This window comes from Fusarium oxysporum, chromosome 10, assembly GCF_000149955.1.
Source record: "Fusarium oxysporum f. sp. lycopersici 4287 chromosome 10, whole genome shotgun sequence".
Classification (NCBI taxonomy): Eukaryota; Fungi; Ascomycota; class Sordariomycetes; order Hypocreales; family Nectriaceae; genus Fusarium; species Fusarium oxysporum.
In genome coordinates this window covers 1,654,544-1,667,710 of record NC_030995.1, presented here as the reverse complement: position 1 = coordinate 1,667,710, position 13,167 = coordinate 1,654,544, and the positions used below count along the sequence as shown (strand labels likewise).

Below are 13,167 nucleotides of genomic sequence, written 5' to 3'. Positions count from 1 at the left end.
ATTTCCCCTGAGCAAGACCCATTGGGCGTCTGGACGTTTCAGCGTTTCAAGGGCCCCGCCGAGACGCGGGTGGCCCTGAACGATTCCCCGGTTGCGTTAGAGCCAAAGTTTACGGTTTCTTGGAAACGCTAAGCATTCAGGGGTTTTAATGGGAAACGCGCTCCATCCCGTCTTGTCACGGAATCGGCGAGAGGTACAATGCCACCACAAGAGGAGACTATCTACAATACATTTAATGGAGTGTAAGTGATATGCAGCTGATATAAATGAAACGAAAGCACTGTCAATGGGCAAGTGGTCATTTTTCTACAGTGCGTTGCATGACTCCATCTAGCTCACTTCTCAATCAATGCTGCCGCTCGCATCATGGTCCTTTACTCTGACTGGTTCAGCCTTCAAAGGGAGAACGGAGAGTCAGTGAAAAAGAGACCCCTGCTCTCAGTATCGTCGTCTCATCACGCGCTCTTCTTTTCTTTTGCTTCCATTTATCATTCTCTCCCGTCTTGGCCCTAAAAATGGTCTAATAGACCGGCCATTAAACCGCAGCCTCCACTTTTGTTTCCGTGCAGTAGATCTTTTGCTCTCGATTATCGAGCTGCTTTCAACCTGGATGGACGAGTTATCTGAAACGGGTGACGCTCCATTCAACGGGCTCGTCCCCCTCCGCACTAACATCACCCGTTTGCGATAGACAAAGTGCATTAGGGGCTTTGGCATCTAGACTGCGTGGTTAGAATAGGAGACATGAAAATTTGCTAAAAGATTCTAGAGGGATTGTTAGGGCAGAAAACGTTAGATCTATTCCTCTTGAATCAGTGACCACACCAACAGAGGTGCCTGACAGTGACAGTATCAGTGGTAGTTTCACTGCGGCAGTGGAGTCAATCTTTTTTGGTGCCCGGACTCCTCTGCTGCCAAGGTCCCGCCAGGAAACGAAACTTGGGCTAGGCCAGGCCAGTTCACTTTATTATTATTATTACCTACTGCTACGCCATCCTTTTTCCACATAGGCACGGAACAAAGATCGTCGCTCGTTCTCTCCAGTTTTCCGACACTCAGATCCATTCCCACTCACTTGCGCAAAAGCAGCTTCATGTTGGACGAGCCCGTGGCTGGCCACTGGGCGTATTGGTTGATCGATTGACTTTTACGGGCGCAACCTTGTTCACCACGCTGAGCGACACCAAATCCAAGCGAGTACCACGACCGAAAGCCTGATATCCTAACGCCCCCAACGACCAAAGCAAACAAACAAACAAACAAACAAAGCAATCAGGTACCTCTGAGTTGGACGAGAACATCCTCGCAAGGATCTACCGCCCGCCTCTCACGCAACGGCATAGACAAGCAACAAAAAACCCGGCCCCCAGCCGTCAGCATCCAACGCCTCGAGTTTGAAATAAAAAATTGAGACGGCGCTTCTCTGGCGCCAGGGGTCAAGCATATCCCATCTTTTGGTGCCTTGCGCCTTCAGGGACAGAGTTGGAGCAGAGTGACTTGTTGACGGCCTCGCTCGTCGTTTCCACCCGTCAAAATGACACGACCATCGATCGTCCGAGCCGGTATGTGCCTAGTGTTTTGCCTTCGCTGTCCTGCCTTTTATACTTGGAACGAGATGCCAACGCCAATGTCACCCTAAGTCTCAGCCTTTGGGATTTGCGATTGGGGTGCATCGCCTCTTGCGCAGCCTCATCCTCGTGTTGTTTCGTCGGTCCCTCTTAGAGTACAACTTTCTTTCCCCTGCCCCCTTTACATACAAACTTCGTCTATTCAACCACATGGAACCCTTGAAGTAGACCTTCGGCCAACTTCTCCCTTGCCCATTCTTTTTTTATTACTTTCTTTTTCTTTACGTTTCATCGTACTTTCGTCTACCCTTGCCCCCTGGTCACTGTCCAAGCTCGAACCTTTCTATTGCTCTCCGGGGTCGCTGCAAGTCACGATACATTCCAACCACTCGACTTAGTCCTCTGCTTTCTCATTCCTTGTGTCCACACGCTTCTTTTGACGACACCACAAACTGACGTTTACGAACCTTTCCCCCGATCGCAGATACTATCGATCTTCAAGATCATCACTCTCCATCCGCCCAGGACCACTCGAAAAGCCCACGTCTGGGCGGCAACGCCAACTCCCTAGGTCCCCACCAAGCTGAGACTATTCGTGAGGTCACACACGACATTGCAGACGAACAGCGACGCTCTCCAAGAGTTTCTCTCGACAACCGCAACAGCCTCGACGAAATTGATTCCTTCGCAGACGAACTTGTCGCAAATTCTACGAGTGGGAATACTCGCGCACAGGGTGCACGCGACAAGAATAGCAATATGAACCAAGAAGATGCACTGGCAATTGCGCAGAATGGAGGCGTCTCATCTTCGGATGAGGGCGAGCTCGACGGCGACGATGACCTCGATGACGATATGATGGATAAGATCTCTAGTTCGCCTTCGATTGAAGATGGTGGGTGCTCCCCCGTCGCTGCCCCTGTGGCATGGCCGCGCCGTGTCTCTTCCCTACCTTCGCAAAGGAGTAGTACTCCCAGTATCTCTGGTTCAAGCGGCATCAGAGTTTGCTCGCCATATCCCGAACCCCCCAATTGTGTACCCAGCCCATGCGCAATTGCGCAGCTTCCACGAGCATTGCCCACGAAAGTCCGGAACCATCGTCTTCATGGTGAGTATAACGGTCGCGACGAGCACAGTAACGACGCCGAACCCGAACCCGACGATAGCTGGACAACGTCCAATTCGACGGCCGAATTTCACGAAACATTTGAAGAAGTGGAACCACAGTTTAGGTCCAACAGTAATGAAGGCTAGCATCCTTCTGCTGAAGGATCGAGTATTGGAGGAAAGGGCACCGTAGCCGATAACAGAGAGCAGGACATATTCTATGACTGTGATCCAATGCTGGATCTATCCGATTCGGATTTGGACGACGACGAAACCCCCGACTTCGATCCCGCGCTGACTATTCCCTACGAAGAATCTTTTGAAGACGATGATTCTGCACTCTCCATTCCTGACGACTACGATTTCATTGACTCCGGCTGGGCGGTCGAGTGCTTACAAGACATAGAGGACATTGATTTCGAATTCGTTTACGCCCTTCACACTTTCGTGGCTACCGTTGAAGGTCAAGCAAATGCAACCAAAGGTGACACTATGGTTTTGCTAGACGATAGCAACAGCTACTGGTGGCTGGTCAGAGTTGTTAAAGACAGCAGCATTGGTAAGTGCAAAGATTTCCACTTCTACTGGCTAGTGACTAAAGAAATACCAGGATATCTACCCGCAGAGCATATTGAGACGCCGACGGAACGTCTAGCACGTCTGAATAAACACAGGAATGTTGATGTACGTAAATTGACTTGGTCCAAGACCCAAAATTGTTACTAAAAATCAATACAGCTCTCTGCAACTATGTTAGGGGATACAGCAGAGAAGAAGCAACAGACGTTCAAATCGCCAATTAGATTTGGACGCAAAACGGTCACATTCACTTCCCCAACGTACCATGACTACACTGAAATCGACGACTATTCATCCGACGAAGAAGACTTGGACGACTTATTCGCCGGCTCGACCACCACAACCAAGCAAGATCAACAACAAGAACAAAAGAAAGATACCCGAGATCCAGCTTCAACAATATCGATCATAGAAGATGATTCATCAGAGGAGAGCGCCAGGGTTGAGCCTCTTAAGCCCCGTTCAAATAAAGAAGTTAAAATGGCTATGGAGCCGTCGAAGGTCGACACTGTGGAAGAGGAAGATGAGACGAGAAGCAGTGAGGAAATACTATTCGACAACAAACAGGAAGGCCCCAGCAGATCCCGCAATGGTACTGTCAGAAACACCGACTCTTTCTTTAGAGATGAGACAGTCGAGACCAAGAAGATTACTCTCACGCCTAACTTGCTACGAGACGACAATCAACCTCGGCCTTCCCAGGACTCAACAACCAAGGACATCAAGTCCCGAGGAAGTCTTGATAAGATGGACAAGGAGCTCATGTCCGATAAGGAGAAGAAGAAGCACCAAGATAAGTCTCGGAAAGAGAAGGAAAAGAAGCCGAGCGCCATCCGAAGTTTCTTTTCCAGAAAGGACAGAAAGAAGTCGGTTGACGATGACGACGAATCTTTTGGCAAGCGCTCTATGGATATTGTATCGGAGCCTCGGGACAGCGAGTCAATTGAAGAGGTCGCGTCGCCTGACAGACAACCGCAACGGAGCACTAGCAAACTTCAAAAGCAGATGCCCCGAACTGAAACATCTCCTGGCAAGGGCGGGGAGACCTCATCGACAATGGAACTCGCAGCTTATCTGGCCGAGTCTCGGGTCAACGATGTGTCCAACGTGCCACCGGCGTCGATGCGGATCGTCAATCCCGAGACACAAGAGACACATGAAGTGCCATCAAATTCACAAATTGGCGGGGATCCGGCCAAGGTACGGTCCTCCTCAGCCGCTGCACAACACGACGATACGAAGGCATTGGCGAGGGCGCTGGGCCGCAGCGCAAGCACAGGAGGCGAGCCTAGGGCAACCAAGACAGTCAAGCCTCGCCCATTGATGGATCTGGATGAATTGTCAAGCTCCGATGAGGATGATGTGTCTCAGCCTACGAACCGAACGACACCAGAGCAACCCGCCGAGAAGAAGCCCGAGGGTGGACTACGGCCACAACTGCCAGGAGCGTTCCCTGATAGCTTCGATGCAGCCGCCAAGCCGAACGCATCCACAGCGGCAGGCCAAGGCCAGAAGGATCGTCTGTCAGAATCACCAGTGCAGGTGTCACCTGTTAACGCAACACGGCCACCAGCACTGGAGATCGACACGTCCTCCCAAGAAGGTCGCTCGTCCTCCGATGTACCGTCACCAGAGCTCATGCCTGGTGACGAGACACCCAAGGATAGTAGCTCAACGAAAAGTGCCAAAGAACCTGGCTGGGATGACGAGAAGCTTCGTGCCTTCTTTGATGATGGTGAGCACGTTCGAGATCTTCTCATGGTCGTGTACGACAAGACAGACGTGGAACCTGTTGGCAAAGACCACCCGGTGGTTAGTGGTATGTTCAGAGAGCAGAACGCGAAGCTAGCGGAGATTACCACTGTGAGTATTTTCCTCGTCGCCTCATTGGGCATATATTATTCTGCAACAATACTAACGCAGCTACAGCAACTTGACAATATGCTCGGGGACTGGTTGGCTAGAAAGCAACGGCTTCGCGGCTCAGTATGAAATAGCTTATCGAAGCACGAGGGCGTTTTGAGTACATCGTTGGCTTTAACAGCTGGGCCAGAGGCTTAGCTCTGTACGAAAAGGAGATCTCTTTCTTGATTCGTTGAACGACTTGACTATCTAGGGGGAATATGGATTGCTGGTTCTGGACACGTCCATGAAGACAGTCCGTTGTGTTAGGTATAGGCGTTTGAAGGGCACGGCCTTTGATTGAGCGAGGATTGGCATGAATCGAATCCTCGGGCCGTGCTTTGGGCATTTTGACATATCCTTGGGACCTAGTTTACAGAGGGCGCCTCTGTTGATAAGAAGTATTTGCATACATATATATACACATACATCATTTATAGCGAGAAGATTCCGGATGTTGGAGGAGCCATTTTCACGTGAAGGGATCCCTGTATGCGCATGGAGTGAGTGTATGCCTCTGTACTCTGTATGCAAAGTGATTGACCCAGCCACTCTTTTTTCAACACGTCCCGGCCATGATTACCGAAGAGGCTAAGGAGGTTAGGCCAACTCGGTAGTTTCATGTAGTGTCGTGCAGAACAAGCGAGTGAGAATAGGGTGCTGATAGTACATGAAGCTATTCATGTTTCGTAGATAGATAGAGGATATTGGAGGAGACCGAGGTCTGGGCGAGGAGACAGCCGAAGAGGGAGAGGAAGAATACGGATGGACACTTGTGGCTGAAATTTCCATTCAAGGCCCGGGGAGCTCCATCGACTGGGTTGCTGTACATAAGAGGAAGCTGGTGGATTCTGAGTGGATGTCAGCACGCAAGCTCGCCAATTTGGGAGCTGGAGCCGCGGTAGCTGAAGCTGCCGAATGGAGGCACCCATTTTACCAGGGGTAAACACTGTTTTGTTTTGAGAGATTTGGTTGGCTCGATTGTTATTATTTACAGCGGGCCGAGGCATTGTGGACTGGGTAGATTAATGTATCGATTGAGTATTCTTTAGCCTTGCGCCATGCTGCAACGGTACACGAACTCTACATCCCCCAGCCACCGTCTTTGGACGTTGCCCCTGTCTTGTTGCAGCTCAAGTGTCTGGAGTGAGCTGAGCTTGACTTGACTTGACTTCTCTCTCGCCCATCAATCTCATCTCCCAGTCAAAGTCCAGTCCAGCCCAGTCCAGCACGCACGCACGCACGCACAGGTCCCTCCTCCTCCTCCCAGCTCCCAGTCCCCCCAGATCGGTCACCTCCATCCTTAGCACCTAAGGCCTGAGACAAACAAATCAAGACCAACCCAACCGCTTCGCTCCACTCACGTCCACGTCTGTCTCCCCCATCTCACCATCTTCAACTTATCATCATCACCACCATCATCATCCTTCGGCACCGGCGCTTGTAAGTTTATTTTCTTTCCTCTCTGTTCCGATTACCCTGGACTGGGATGAGCTGGAACTCCACGTCAACAACAACAGCATCCATCACCTTCCATCACCCGTCATCATCGACTTGCAGCCCTTCCCTCAACCTCTCTGGTCTTGTTGCTCGAGTAAACAAAGCCATTGGCTAGATACCTCACGAGAACCTCAATTGACTCTGACCCACCTCAATCCTTGCCTTTCAATATTCTCTCACCATCTTGTCAAGTCCTCTCTCCTGTCATCCATTGTCATGTCCAGCTACTGTTGTTGAGCGCGCACATTCCCTCATCCCCATGTCAATAACGATCCGCGATCATTAGACCCCACCTGTTTATCTTGGACATCCTCACTGACGATTCGATTAAAGTCTCTTTTGCGCGTCTGACCCTTGACTCGACCCGTTGATGACGCCGTCGCGGCCGTGTTGACTTTGACGATAACATCCGACGAGGACGATCACGACGACGACGAAAGGACATAGCGCGCCGTGAAAACAAACCAAGGTCGAACAGATCAAAAGGCATCATTCAATCTGGAGCAATTTGCCCTGAGTCGGATCAAAATAATATTCTTATCTGGACCTCGAACTAGAACGCGCTTCTTACTTAATCATACCCTTCACCATCACCGCCATATAGCCGAATAATAGCAAGCATGGTTGACTTCAAGAGTGAAACCGTCACCAAGGTGTCGGAAAAGGTCCACGATGCCACTGAGAAGATGGGCGACATGCTTGACCAGGCCGAAGCTGGCAAGATTCCCGGCACAAAGGGCCACCACCCCGTCTCTGCTGTGATCGGTACAGCTTTGACTGGTGGTATGAAGAACGCTGGTACTAAGGGTTATCTGGCGGTACGTTGGAGACCCGACCTGCTCAGGATGCCGGAAGCTAGAACGCGCATAAGCTACTTCCCCAAGCTATGATGCTATGGCTCCGCATGATCCCGGAGGAAAACCACACTGATCATGACTAACGACCTGATAGGCTTACATCAAAGAGCTTGAGGACAACCCTCTGCGCACCAAGATGCTCACCGCTGGTACTCTTGCTGGTACACAGGAGCTCGTCGCTTCATGGCTCGCCAAGGACCGCAACAAGCACGGCAACTACTTCACTGCTCGTGTTCCCAAGATGGCCGCATATGGTGCTCTCATCAGCGCTCCTCTAGGCCATTTCCTCATCTGGGCGCTCCAGAAGGCTTTCAAGGGCCGTACCAGCCTGCGCGCCAAGATTCTGCAGATTCTTGTCAGCAATCTCATTGTAAGTTATAAACAACATTCCTTGATTGTCCAGCTCGTGCGCATTTAGAGGCAGAGATCGATGGTTTGATAGAACAAGCCTGTACGATCAAGTTGCAAGTGAGGCGATTGAAGGACGTTCATGTTCGGAGAAAACTTGGGGACGCAACTTGAGCGAGATTTGAAGGACCCAGTTTTGTATCATCAGTCGCTAACACAACCCCTAGATCGCTCCTATCCAGAACAGCGTCTACCTCGTTGCTATGGCTCTCATTGCCGGCGCTCGCACCTACCATCAGGTTCGTGCTACCGTCAAGGTCGGCTTCTGGAAGGTGATGCGGGTCTCGTGGATCACCTCGCCTATCTGCCTGGCTTTTGCTCAGAAGTTCCTCCCTGACCAGCTCTGGGTCCCCTTCTTCAACATTGTGTCCTTCATCATCGGCACCTACATCAACACCATCACCAAGAAGAAGCGTCTCGCAGCTCTCCGCAAGAAGCACTTCGGTGACGACCGTCGATCCAACGCTGGTGATATGCGACCAGGCCGCCCCGATGACTACCCTCCTCCTGGCATGGGTGGCCCCAACCCTCCCTACTAAGCGACTCCATCTCAAGCGCCGATCCGAGCTCAGCCACGCCAATGAAGACAGGTAGAAGATGGCATTAGGAACGGTTAAAGCATTTAAAGAGGAGGGAAACCTGGTGACGAAGGAGTGAACCAACATTGACTTCTTGGCGATGGGTGGATGATGTTGAAACCCATGCTCGGATGGGTCGTGTCGCTTGACAAGTATATACCCGAGATGAGGGGGTGAGTTGGACCGGTGCCCGTCCTGAACTCAGGCTGTTGAACATGTATCTACAAGAGAATTTCTGGTTAAGGATAAGGGCAATGTGGAGGGGAAGTGGTAAGATGTGTATGTTTGTATGTGCGAGTTGCTGGTTAATGAAATGAACTAGTATTTTTATCTTTTTTATACACCTTCTATAGTAGAATTACCTGGTTGGCCTGTTAGAGCCTAATTTGAGGAGATGTGAATAATAACTCTGATACGTGAGTGACATCTGTCTAAAGCTTTGAGCGAAAGGCCTTGGGGCCCTATCATTTCGGAAGGGTTCTTCACATCTCCCATGTGACATCATGGCTGGAAATCCTGATGGTGGCTTCGGACTGCTGTGCCGGGACTATTTGCGGATGCGAAATGTCCCTTAAATGGTCAACCCACCATGGCATGCGAGGTGAGTGATGGAGGCTCGGTATGTAAGCCGGGTAGCCTGACTGCATGACGGAACCAAAACAAGGCAGGCGCCTCATGAGTTTCAAGCACTCTCGCTTTGTCTTATGAGATCCACGGTCGGGGCTTCTGCTTTGCCACAATAGTCGTATAGCCTGCCGCGTTTCGAGACACTCCGCAGAAGGGAGAAGCCAGTGCATTGGGGTGCTTCAGTCGCCTTCATCCGGAGCAGCAGCCTCGGCCATAAACCCAGGACTCCAATACTCCCACTCGCCCTTTGTCTGCTTGTCAACCCACAGCATGCCGCCTGCAACGAGATCGTCTATCACGGTTCGGGCGCGTGCCCTATCCCAGCCCAGGTTATCCCTCAGCATGCCGACACTCACATAACCCAGGACTTGCGCCGCCTCAACGACCGAGACTTGGTCATCGTTGAGTTCACGGGGTACGCTCCGCACATATTCCTTTCGACCTACACGCACGACAGCATACGCGCCGCCTAGCGGAGCAAGCGTCTGTACCGCGCGCCGGACATCATCATCAGCAATGGGATCAGCGCCATCCATACGTCCTGCGGCAACTCGCTCTCTGAGCTCCGCCAGACCGATAAGACCTCCGTTCTCCCCGCGCGTGGCACCGCAGACCTCGACAATCCTTACAGCGAGCTCAAAGTAGAAATCGTTGACCGTCTTTCCGAGCAACTGCGCCCATATGGAGCTTCCATCCGAGCTACTGTTGCTATTGCTGCTCGCTAGTGGATCTACACCGATGGCAGCGCACATGCGAGCAAATTGGGCGCGAAAAGCGGGATCGGAGCGGATATCGCGAGCGTGTGTGTTTGCGAACTGCTGGAGGAGGGAGCGGAACACGGCGAGCTGTGTTTCGAGAGCTTGGGCGTTATTGGCGCGCAGGGAAGAGCCATGTGATGCGAATTGTGCTGATGTGAGGCGTGAGCGGTCAAAGGCCGCAAGGCCTACGCCTTTGCGTGACATTGTGGAAGTTGGGAATGAGATTGCTGGAGGAGTTAGGTTGGTGCTGATGTTAGTGGTGGAGGTTCAGGATTACGTCAATTGGCGGGGGTGGGTCTAGATAGATGGGATTGTGAGACAGATCCCTCGATATGCATGGTTTTGAGTATTTATATAAATCGTACTCAAGTCGAAAAACTCTGAATAAGATATGTTGTCAGAGAGACTACAAACAGTTGGGCAGCGGAAGATAAGGGAGAACTCCTTGCTCTTATACATCAGTTGGCTGTTGATTGAGTGAGTAGTGTGATTTTAGGCATATCGGATGCTTTAGGTGCAGACAGAGTATGCCCGCAAGAGTCAAAGAATGCCATCAGAATCAGCACCCATACAAGTTGGCTCTCATCTACTTGTCAACGTAAAGGAAGTGATCAACTTTGGAGTTGTTTGGTGTAAGTTGATTCGACTAAAGGAGCCCAAAGAGGTGGTGGGTCCACTTTGAAGTATCGACTTTAAAGTCGGTACCTCTACGATGCAAGTTCCCACCTCAGACTTCACCTCGCTCTCCTTTGTTCTCGCTCACACTTGCACAACATCTCACCAATTAATTACAGGAATTTAAAGCTCAAGCCTCTACAATATGTCTATGCACGAGTCTATCTATCATGTATCTCCTGCAACGGAATCTCTCGGCCTTCGAGACCGAGACCTGTCCCTTCTTTGAACCCAAGAGTGGTGTGGTTTGGTGTGTATGGTCTGTCATGATATGATACCATTTTGGATTTTCCTTTCCAAAACGAACAAGTCTTCAGTCGTCTCTCCTTTTGATGTCATCCTGAAAGCCTCTGACTTTGGCCCTGATACTGATAAACCTGTTGCCCTAGCACCGCCATCGCCATGGCAGCGAACCTGCCCCTGATCGTGAGATAGTCATCACTTCATTAATCCAGAGCAGAAACTTCACGTCTTTAAGAATATTCCATCTTCGTCGATGCAGAGATATCACCGATCACTGGGTCTGGCACTGAGCTTGGCCATCGCCCATATCGTCTTCGTCGTCCTCCCAGTCACCACCGAATCGGCCATCACCCGAGTTCTCACCCATCTATCACCGAATTAGCTACTGGCTTCAAGCCCAGTCACGAAGAAATATGCTTACCTTCTCGATGTCAGCATCATCCTCATACTCGACCTCATCAACTTCCTCAGCTTCAACATTCGCAGGGGGAGGAGGCAGCATCTTTTGCAATGTCTGGTACTCCGATTCGCTCTTCAGCCAGCCATCCTCAGGGAACTCCACCTTGACAATCAGGTAGAGGTCACCCTTGGTCTCCCCACGCTTCATAGGCATACCCTCGCCGGGGACCTTGAGGCAGTCACCTGGTCGCAGGATCTTGCCTTGAGGTCGCTCGATGTGAATGCCACGTCCATCGAGGTGCTTGAATACTGTTCGTGAGAAACCTGACAGAGCCTCTCCAAGTGATACAGTCAGCTCAGCAGACAGATCATGTCCAATGCGAGTGAAGACATCGTGGGGCTCTTCCACAAGGGTGAAGACGATATCGCCAGGCGTTTGGTCTGGGTACTGGTCGGCTTCACCCTCCAGGACAATACGCTCGCCCTGCATGGAGCCTCTGGGAATGTAAATTTCGAGAACCTTCTTCTCCTGTGTTGTTCGCTTGCCCTTGCACTTCTTGCATCGGTCCTTCTCCTTGAAGACCTGGCCGGCACCCTGGCAGTGATCGCAAATAACGGTCTCACGGCGCATCATACCAGGACCGATCTGACGGAAGGCCTCAACGATACCATTGCCCTTGCAGCGCTCGCAGGACGAAGACTTGGCCTTCTCTTTGCCGCCAGAGCCCTTGCACTGGCCGCAAAGTACCTGCTTGTTCGCAGCAAACTTGACAGTCTTGCCACGGTAAAGCTCCTCGAGCGTCACCTTGTACTCCTGTTCCTCATCGGGACCACGTCTGGGTCGGCGAGCGCCGCCGGGGCCTCCAGGGCCTCCAGGGCCTCCGGGACCCATGCCGAAGCCAAACATCTGGGAGAGGATGTCGTTGAGGTCGACCTCAGGACCACCAGGACCGCCTCGGGACTTGTCGAAGGCGGCCATGCCGTGAACATCGTAGAGCTCGCGCTTCTGCTCATCGCTGAGAATTTCGTAGGCTTGCGTGACTTCCTTGAACTTGGCTTCGGATTCTTCTCGATGCTCTTCGGCGACCTTGTCTGGGTGATACTTGAGGGCGGCCTATTTCGAATTTGTAAGAAAGTGCTGTACGATCTGTGTAACCGCGATCACATACCTTGCGGTAAGCCTTCTTGATCTGATCTGGTGTGGCAGTTCTGTCGATCTCCAGAAGTTCTAGCAACCAAGTTAGCCAGGCAGGCCTTGCTTATCAACCACCACAAATTTGGCGATAACGAGTGGGAGGAATAAACTTGTCTTTTTGTACGTACCATAGAGATCGACCTCCTCGGCACCGGGAGCGCCCGCGTTGAAAGGGTTCTCATCCATCTTGAAAATCGGAGATGAAGCAAGGTAGGTACAGTAAAATAGGCTACAGTACTTATGCTGTACTGTAATGCAGGATGAAGAATTGGTCCGCTCCGTCGATCAACTCTGTTGGCTGAGTGCACGAGCAGGGGCCCGTAGAAAATCTTTTGGCGCGGATTTGGAGCGCGGGGTACGTAAGGGAAAGAAGAAAAGAGAAAAAGATACCCAAGTCAGTCACTCTGTCAGTATAAGTCAAGGGAGACTTCCTTAATAATACACTCTCGACTTGACGTTTTCTGATGTTACGATGCAGATAGTTAAATGCACAATAAGAAGCTTAAACGCAGAGTTCTCATCATACAAGTTATCTAAATGTTTGCACTTGACTTTGCCTGCGTCATGTTCGTTGACGCCTGCCATTCCAATTCTGATAGCAAATCCCACTGTTTGCTTGTTACAAGTAAAATTAGCTCCAACGGAACCGATAAAGGTCTTTGTAGTCTATATTAGATCCAGTTTTGGATTCATTGTATCTTTCGATACGTCAAACAAACAGTTTTTTTTTATATCTCTTAATATCTGCCCCTCCATTGTTTAACGACGCGA

The 13,167-nt window shown here is 50.9% G+C and overlaps 5 protein-coding genes across 14 annotated transcripts; 4 read left to right on the top strand and 1 right to left on the bottom strand.

Annotated features, from left to right (window-relative positions):
* The first annotated feature begins 934 nt into the window (after positions 1-934).
* On the top strand, positions 935-5,660 carry FOXG_11519 (uncharacterized protein). 4 transcript variants are annotated; one of them, XM_018391173.1, is made up of 6 exons: positions 935-1,562; positions 2,053-2,463; positions 3,082-3,234; positions 3,286-3,359; positions 3,414-5,117; positions 5,184-5,635. In XM_018391173.1, the coding sequence occupies exons 1-6, from the start codon at positions 1,535-1,537 to the stop codon at positions 5,244-5,246; spliced, it is 2,433 nt and encodes an 810-aa protein (XP_018249774.1). In that variant the 5' UTR covers positions 935-1,534; the 3' UTR covers positions 5,247-5,635. The 4 variants fall into 4 exon arrangements, with proteins under 4 accessions (XP_018249774.1, XP_018249777.1, XP_018249776.1 ...); XM_018391176.1 differs by having other exon boundaries at positions 935-2,463; positions 5,184-5,660; XM_018391175.1 differs by having other exon boundaries at positions 2,053-3,234.
* Positions 5,661-5,731: 71 nt separating this feature from the next.
* On the top strand, positions 5,732-6,102 carry FOXG_20554 (uncharacterized protein; the record flags this gene model as incomplete). The annotated part of the gene is made up of 2 exons (XM_018400838.1): positions 5,732-5,755; positions 5,854-6,102. 2 exons carry the CDS (start codon positions 5,732-5,734, stop codon positions 6,100-6,102), a joined length of 273 nt encoding a protein of 90 aa, XP_018249773.1.
* Positions 6,103-6,112: 10 nt separating this feature from the next.
* FOXG_11516 (DnaJ like subfamily A member 2) lies at positions 6,113-12,916 on the bottom strand. Of its 7 annotated transcripts, none has more exons than XM_018391166.1 (5): positions 12,525-12,916; positions 12,371-12,429; positions 11,224-12,315; positions 8,155-11,169; positions 6,118-7,856 (listed from the first exon to the last, which is right to left on the bottom strand). In XM_018391166.1, exons 1-4 carry the CDS (start codon positions 12,580-12,582, stop codon positions 11,074-11,076), a joined length of 1,305 nt encoding a protein of 434 aa, XP_018249765.1. In that variant the 5' UTR covers positions 12,583-12,916; the 3' UTR covers positions 6,118-7,856; positions 8,155-11,073. The 7 variants fall into 7 exon arrangements, with proteins under 7 accessions (XP_018249764.1, XP_018249765.1, XP_018249766.1 ...); XM_018391167.1 differs by lacking the exon at positions 6,118-7,856 and having other exon boundaries at positions 8,774-10,111; positions 10,162-11,169; XM_018391165.1 differs by having other exon boundaries at positions 6,113-11,169.
* FOXG_11518 (uncharacterized protein) lies at positions 6,255-8,921 on the top strand. Its single transcript, XM_018391172.1, has 4 exons — positions 6,255-6,599; positions 6,990-7,474; positions 7,608-7,883; positions 8,089-8,921. The coding sequence occupies exons 2-4, from the start codon at positions 7,277-7,279 to the stop codon at positions 8,458-8,460; spliced, it is 846 nt and encodes a 281-aa protein (XP_018249772.1). The 5' UTR covers positions 6,255-6,599; positions 6,990-7,276; the 3' UTR covers positions 8,461-8,921.
* Positions 9,741-10,308, top strand: FOXG_20553 (uncharacterized protein). The gene has a single exon (XM_018400837.1). It carries the CDS (start codon positions 9,808-9,810, stop codon positions 10,183-10,185), a length of 378 nt encoding a protein of 125 aa, XP_018249771.1. The 5' UTR covers positions 9,741-9,807; the 3' UTR covers positions 10,186-10,308.
* Positions 12,917-13,167: the final 251 nt, after the last annotated feature.

Coding starts and splice junctions, on each gene's coding strand:
- FOXG_11516 (XM_018391165.1), bottom strand. CDS start 12,582: ATGGATGAGAACCCTTTCAACGCGGGCGCTCCCGGTGCCGAGGAGGTC. Junction 12,316..12,370: donor TCAAGAAGGCTTACCGCAAG/GTATGTGATCGC, acceptor AATTCGAAATAG/GCCGCCCTCAAGTATCACCC. Junction 11,170..11,223: donor ATGATGCTGACATCGAGAAG/GTAAGCATATTT, acceptor ATTCGGTGATAG/ATGGGTGAGAACTCGGGTGA.
- FOXG_11519 (XM_018391173.1), top strand. CDS start 1,535: ATGACACGACCATCGATCGTCCGAGCCG. Junction 3,360..3,413: donor ATAAACACAGGAATGTTGAT/GTACGTAAATTG, acceptor AAATCAATACAG/CTCTCTGCAACTATGTTAGG. Junction 5,118..5,183: donor AGCTAGCGGAGATTACCACT/GTGAGTATTTTC, acceptor ACGCAGCTACAG/CAACTTGACAATATGCTCGG.
- FOXG_11518 (XM_018391172.1), top strand. CDS start 7,277: ATGGTTGACTTCAAGAGTGAAACCGTCACCAAGGTGTCGGAAAAGGTC. Junction 7,475..7,607: donor GTACTAAGGGTTATCTGGCG/GTACGTTGGAGA, acceptor ACGACCTGATAG/GCTTACATCAAAGAGCTTGA. Junction 7,884..8,088: donor TTCTTGTCAGCAATCTCATT/GTAAGTTATAAA, acceptor CACAACCCCTAG/ATCGCTCCTATCCAGAACAG.
- FOXG_20553 (XM_018400837.1), top strand. CDS start 9,808: ATGGAGCTTCCATCCGAGCTACTGTTGCTATTGCTGCTCGCTAGTGGA.